Source organism: Giraffa tippelskirchi, chromosome Y, assembly GCF_054371585.1.
Source record: "Giraffa tippelskirchi isolate mGirTip1 chromosome Y, T2T-mGirTip1v1.2.pri, whole genome shotgun sequence".
NCBI classification, from domain to species: Eukaryota; Metazoa; Chordata; class Mammalia; order Artiodactyla; family Giraffidae; genus Giraffa; species Giraffa tippelskirchi.
The window spans coordinates 7,067,858-7,074,803 of NC_137290.1; the positions used below are offsets into that span (position 1 = coordinate 7,067,858).

The 6,946-nt window shown below is 34.7% G+C and overlaps 1 protein-coding gene and 1 non-coding gene across 3 annotated transcripts in view; one reads left to right on the forward strand and one right to left on the reverse strand.

Moving 5' to 3' along the window:
• LOC145537625 (ubiquitin carboxyl-terminal hydrolase 9X-like) overlaps positions 1 to 3,667 on the forward strand; it is a 159,312-nt gene extending 155,645 nt beyond the window's left edge. For both annotated transcript variants that reach the window (XM_081568366.1, XM_081568367.1), the window contains exons 42-45: positions 607 to 763; positions 911 to 1,123; positions 1,508 to 1,603; positions 3,127 to 3,667. In XM_081568366.1, the coding sequence (XP_081424492.1) occupies positions 607 to 763; positions 911 to 1,123; positions 1,508 to 1,603; positions 3,127 to 3,261 (601 nt within the window). In that variant the 3' untranslated portion in view covers positions 3,262 to 3,667. The remainder of the gene's footprint in view (positions 1 to 606; positions 764 to 910; positions 1,124 to 1,507; positions 1,604 to 3,126) is intronic.
• A 2,915-nt stretch (positions 3,668 to 6,582) lies between these two features.
• On the reverse strand, positions 6,583 to 6,690 carry LOC145537853 (U6 spliceosomal RNA). The gene has a single exon (XR_014076451.1). It is a non-coding gene; the product is annotated as a U6 spliceosomal RNA (small nuclear RNA).
• Between the last annotated feature and the right edge of the window lie 256 nt (positions 6,691 to 6,946).

A 6,946-nucleotide genomic window follows, 5' to 3' on the forward strand; every position in this document is an offset into this window, starting at 1 on the left:
ATTCTTTTGCACATCATAACCACATATATTTATAAATGTATTGCAGTATCAAACAGCAAAATTCAACAGTGTAAAATAAAGCCACAATAATTCTTACACCAACCTAATAGCATAGTTTTGACCTACCATGTGTGTTCTGATAATCAGAATTCAGGTTAATTTTGTACTGCTGGATTGTATCACTTCCATAGAAACTAGACTTTACACTCTGAAATGCTATCTTGAAGTAGTGATCTAAGTAAGTCTGTTCTCTGCTGAAGCAGTTATGAAGACATACTTCATGGTAATTTTAATGAGAGCAGTTTAGTATTGATTAATTGTTTCAGCAATTCATTTTAATTACTGTAAAGCAAAGTCATTTTGGATTGAGAATAATTTGGTGGAACTTCAGACTCTTGAGTCAGACTTAGTCACCTCCCCATATTGCTAGCTGTGTGACAGTAGTTTGACTTCTGTATTTATTTTCTCATCAGTGAAGTGACTTTACTAATGGGACCGACTTAGTAGTTAACACTAGACTTAAAAGATATATTGAATATATAGGAAGTAGACTTCAAAATGTTAGCTAAGAGATACTATAAATTTATATATCTGATTCTGTTTTAGAATTCATAATGCACTTAAAGGAATCCCAGATGATAGAGATGGATTGTTTGATACTGTCCAGCGCTCTAAGAATCACTATCAAAAAAGAGCATACCAGTGTATAAAATGTATGGTGGCTCTCTTTAGCAGTTGTCCTGTTGCTTACCAAATATTACAGGTGAGAATTTTTTAATTTTGTAATCTGGATCATAATTAATGGATGCTTTCCAAGAAAAGAATCATGAAAATTTGGAGTCAGCATTTTAAGTTAACATTTAAAATTTTTCTGTATTCTTTTACATAATTATTTTATTTTCTCTTGAAGGGCAATGGAGATCTTAAAAGAAAGTGGACCTGGGCAGTAGAATGGCTTGGAGATGAACTTGAAAGAAGACCATACACTGGCAATCCACAATACACATATAATAATTGGTCTCCTCCAGTTCAGAGCAATGAAACATCAAATGGTTATTTCTTAGAGAGATCACATAGTGCTAGGATGACGCTGGCAAAAGCTTGTGAACTCTGTCCAGAGGAGGTAAAAAAAAGTCACCCATGGGCAGCAAATAGAAATGGAAGAAAGAAAAGTAATTTCTTTCTTTATAGGCCAGTGTTTATTGTATAAAAAAGTTTGTCATGCAGTTTTATTGTTTTAATGTTTAGTATTAATTTTTCTTAAAGTATCAAAGGAACTTCCTGACCCCTTTGTTGAAATTAGTTTGGAGAAATTTCAGTGAAATTGTTCTAAACATGTTTAGGTGAATCAAAATTTTTTTCTCTGAATATTTTATTGGCTGCAAATGAAAAAATGTTTAAAAAAAAGATGAGCTTTGTGGATTTAAATTTTTTTAAAAAGATTAAAAGTGAATTTAAAGTTGCTTTATAATCACCTTATTAATCTCTTTAAACATCTTAATAATAGGAGCCAGATGACCAAGAAGCCCCAGATGAGCATGAATCATCTCCACCAGAAGATGCCCCATTATATCCTCATTCATCTGGATCTCACTATCAACAGGTAAATATGAGTTTATCTTCATTTTAACCCTCCAATTTTTGTGATTATTTGCTTATTTTTCTTAAATATTTTGTAGCTTTTAGTTGTGACTATAAAGTAATAAACTATTCAGAATAACTTGTGCAAGGTGATCAGAAGAGTGGATGGAGTGGAGTGATATTACAGCATGTTTTGACCACTCGTACATAATTTTTTTTGCCCACTAGGCACCTCTCTTGTACCAAAAACTGCACTTAATCAAGATGTATATTTCACATTAACATGAAAATAATCAATATAAAAGTGTCTTGGTTACTTTGGTGCAATGTTTAGTTGCAATAGGAATGTCTTTTAAACAACAGTCTGAGTTTAAGACTCAATTCTGTCAAATTACTCTCCATTGCACAGGAAGGACCTGGGAATATGATCACAGTACTACTCAAATGACATCCAGCTAACACAGCACATTTTAGTCCATAGTTCATTCTCATGAAAAACCACCAGGACTAGAGATTAAAAGTTTCTTAAGTTCTTCATTGGATAAAATAGTCAATATTCTCCGTTGGAAAAAATACTCGATAGTGCTATGTTTCCTGATGGACAATAGAGGCCAGTCTGGTATACATGATTGCTGATGTGGGAAAGTAAAAATGAATGTAAATGTCTTCCAAGTTTAAAAAAAAAGATTATAATAATACTGACAATTTTGAACACTTAAATGTATCTTCTCTGAAACATGAGTGAGAAGAATGAAAGAAGACTGAAAATGATAGAGATCCCAGTTGTTAAGATTCTTGAAACTGGAGACTAATAAGCTTGATGTGTGTGCCCTAGCCAAATTCTGTAAGAATCAGAGAGGAACACACACACACAAAACCAACAAAAGACATACACCCAAGTAATCATAGAAACCACTGTAGCTTCATGAAGAAAGCATCATGTTAAATCAGTTTCCTTCCTCCTGTTAACAGTTTGACTCATTTCAATAGATGGTTCATTTCAGGAAAAAGAATAACTGATAAAAATTTTATCTGAAGAAACTTTGATTTGTAAACAAGAATTTGGGGAGAGAGTTTCTAGAAAGGTTGTTCTGAATTATAAACTATAAATGTGACTAATTTGGCTATTTAAAATAGCTGAATAGGCAGTGGTCTTTAATGTTCCTTAAATCATCTGAAGATCCTTGTTAAAGTCAGAGATTGCTGAGAACCACACCAAGGAAAATGGACTCATGGCTGCTTTTGAACTTGGTAGTCTCAGTTTGCTTAGTCATGGCCAATTGTTTTACAACACGCTGAGCTGTAGTTTGTCAGGCTCCTCTGTCTATGGTATTTTCCAGGAAAGAATACTGGAGTAGGTTGTCATTTCCTCTTCCAGGAGACCTTCTTGACCCAGGAATCAAACCCTTGTCCCTTATGTCTCCTGCATTGCAGGCAGATTCTTTGTTGCTAAGTCACCAGGGAAGCCTTTAGATATACTTTACCATGTGAGTTTTCCATTTTCATTTGAAAAGTCTGACATACTAATCTGTTTCACCTTCTCAGAAAAATCACATACATGGACAGCCATATACAGGACCAGCAGCACATCACTTGAACAACCACCAGAAAACTGCCCAGCAACAAGAAAGCTGTGAAGGCAATGAAGAAGTATCCTCGTCTGAAATGAAGGATCAGTGAAATGGCCATAATTAATTGGTTCTTTAAGACCAGACTGTTAGGCGTTACAGTCCAAACTTTTATATACTTGGCTAATATTAAAAAAATAGAGAAATTGTTCAACATGGAGTGGAGAGTTGATCCATTGTCTCATTTGCAGAAATTTGGTGTCAACAAGTGAGCCACCTGCAGAAGTGTATAGTGTTTTGTAATAAATGGGTGATACCGATATGTAAATGGGAAAGTTGTACATAATGTAATGTTTGACGGTTAATTCTTAAGCAACAAAAAAATTTTTGGTGAATATGAGAGATCTCCAAAAAAAAGTTGTGTTTTGATTTTTTGAGTTTTTTTTTTTTTTTTTATGTCTGCTGCACTTGGCAACCAATATTGTCAGCAGTTGGATCAAAGTCTTTACAAAGAAAAAGAAGATGGGGAGAAGAAAGTTAACATTGAAAGAGGCCATTCATATCAGTCACACCAGTAGCTGCTTACTAACTCTTAGTTATTGGAGCCACTGTAAGGTTTTGAATTACATGGGTGATGTTGGAAATTGGTGTTGTAATAACACTGTTTATGCATATTTTTCATTACCTTTTTATTCTGGTAGTACATGATCACTTTAAAGCTGTAGTAATGCTGTATTGTATTTATCTTGGCTTCACACTATGTTGGTGTAGCCAGCGAGAACACACACTAAGTTTGTATAGCCAGCGAGAACAAAGTTACATGAATGATAGCAGTTTCCTTAAAGTGACAGGTATGTTGCCCAGAGCTTTTATTTCTTATACCAGGAATAAATATAAAATGAGAAATGTGACAAGCAGTTTTTGGTTATATGTATGTTCTTTATATTTAATATTTGACAGTTGAGTCTCTTGATGGGACACAGAAATGTGAAAGTATTGATAATAGAAATTTTAAAATATTAAGTATGCAAAATTTTGCTATGCCACAATGTGGAGTGCATAAGAGAAGACTACTTGGTGTGCTTTTTTTTTTTTTGTATAGTTTAATAGATGAAGGTTCTAAAATTTTGCTTCACCTGGAGGCCAATGAAGTGGACATCATCCGAGTCCCATAGTAGTTTGAAACACCATTTCACCAAGATGTCTGGCTGATAGTCTAGTCAGTCAGAATTTTACTTGGTAGTAAAATTGTCCCAGGTTCTTTTCCATTCTAAAACTTACTCTTGTGGGGTTTAATTAAAACATAAATTTATGGTTAGTTATTATAATTCTGAAGTACTATTTTAGGATAAGCATTTGTTTCAGGATTTCAAGAAACTTGGGAGTAAATACTATATTTAAAAAAGAATTGGTAACTTGTAAATGTCTGTAATATTTTGGAGCCTGTCTAAAAACCAAATATCCCTGCAAACAAATACAGCCCATCTTATACTATTTAAATATTTTGCTGTTTTGTTTTATAGAAATTATTTTGCTGAATTCATAAATAGAATTTGATTTAAGAAGATTTTGTCCTTTGTTGTTTTTGTTTCCTGTTATTTTTATTTCTTCTTAAAAACTGCATATACATTTATTCTTTGCATAGCATACCTTAACATGACACTGAATTCAGCATTTCAGACACGTTGGGATTTTAGGTTTAAAATGATTTGCCTTTTGTTCTTTACCATGAGAGAATTACAGAAAAGAAAAAGAATTTAAAATTTTCCTAACATAACTGATCTTGTACTTTTTTTTTTACAAGAAGTCTGTACCTGGAATTGTACTTTATAAAAGTATTGCGATTAAAAGAGAAGATATTTCCACTACTTCATATAGCTACTATATATATGTGTGTGTGTGTGTGTGTGTATATATATATATATATATATATATATATATATATATATAATGAATCTGTTCTAGGTTTTCTGTAACATGAAGAAATTTAAAATCAAAGCCAAAGAGATTCTACTTTTTAACTTATAATACTTTCTTTATTTTATGATTACATTCCTCAACAGTAGTGAACTTGGTAGGTTATAAGGCTACCTCAGAGACATTGGAGGTTTCATTTCAGACCACTGCAGTCAAGCAAGTATCACAGTAAAGTGAGCACATGAATTTCGGGTGTTCTGTTACATAAAAAGTTATGTGTTGTGCAATAACAGCATTGTATGTTGAAAAAATACTGTTTTGTTTTTATTTTGGCCATACTATGCAGCATGGGGGGCCTAGTTCCCTGACAAGGGATCAAACCCTTTCCCCCTCCATTGGAAATGTGCAATCTGGACCACCAGGGAAGTCCTTGTCTTGATGTAAGAATGTTTTATTCCTACAGGGAAAAAAAATGCTAACCATCGTCTGAGTCTTCAGTGAGTTCTGATCTCTGCTGGCAGAAGAGCTTGCTTTGATGTTAATCACAGCTGACTGATTAGGATTACGTTTGCTGAAAGTTAGGGTGGCTGTGGCAATTTCTTAACAATGGCATTTGCCGCATTGATTCTTCCTTTCACAAACTTTCTGTAGACTGCTTTACCATTTAATGTTTTAATCACAACTTCTTTCAAATTGGAGTTAATCCTCCCAAGCCATGCTGCTGCTTTATGAGCTACATTTATGCAGTACCCTAAATTGTTTTATAGTATTCATAGCATCTTCAGCAGAGGTAGATCATGAGAAACCACTTTAAAAAAAATTATTATTATTATTTTAATTGAAGTATCAAGTGGTAAAGAATCTGCCTACAATGTGGGAGACCTTGGTTTGATCCCTGAACTGGAAAGGGCCTCTGCAGAAGAGAATGTCTGCCTACTCCAGTATTCTTGCCTGGAGAATTCCGTGGACAGAGGAGCCTGGCAGGTCCATGGTCCATGGGATCTGTGAAGTCCACAGAGTCCATGGTGTTGCAAAGAGTTGGATACAACAGAGAAACTTGCACTTTTTGTTATGTGTCCATTTTGGCTGTACAACATAGTAATCCAGTCATTTTATATGTGTATGTATACACATAACGGCATTCTTTGTAATTTTTTCCATTATGGTTTATCACAGGATATTAAATATGGTTCTCTGTGCTGTGCAAAGGTTTTGTAATTTATCCATTCTTTATATAATAGTCCATCTGCTAACCCCAAACTCACAGTCCTTTGCTCCTACACCTCCCTCCCAATTGGCCACCACAAATCTCTTGTCTGTGCTAGTCTGAAGACCAGTTTCTTTGTTCATCCATAAGAAGCAACTTGTCTGTTAAAAGTTTTAACATGTTCAGTTCAGTTGCTCAGTCATGTCCGACTCTTTGTGTGTCCGACTCTTTGATCCTTTTGCCTGGCATGTTGCAGTCTGTGGGGTTGCCAAGAGTTAGACACAGCTGAACGACTGAACTAGTCTAGGAAAGAAGATGGAATGCTTCATGAATTTGCGTGTCATCCTTTGGCAGGGGACATGTTAATCTTCTCTGTGTCATTCTACTTTTAGTAATATGTGCTGCTAAAGTGAGTACTAACAATGTCATCTTTAACATATATCATAAAGTCAGGAAGAGAAATACACCATATTATATCACTTAAGTGAGGAATGGAGGTTCAGTTCAGTCACTCAGTCGTGTCTGACTCTTTGCAACCCCATAAACCGAGCATGCCAGGCCTCTCTATCACCAACTCCAAGATTTTACCCAAACTCATGTCCAGGGAGTCAGTGATGGCATCCGACCAACAGATCCTCCTTTGTCCCCTTCTGTTCCTGCCCTCAATCTTTCA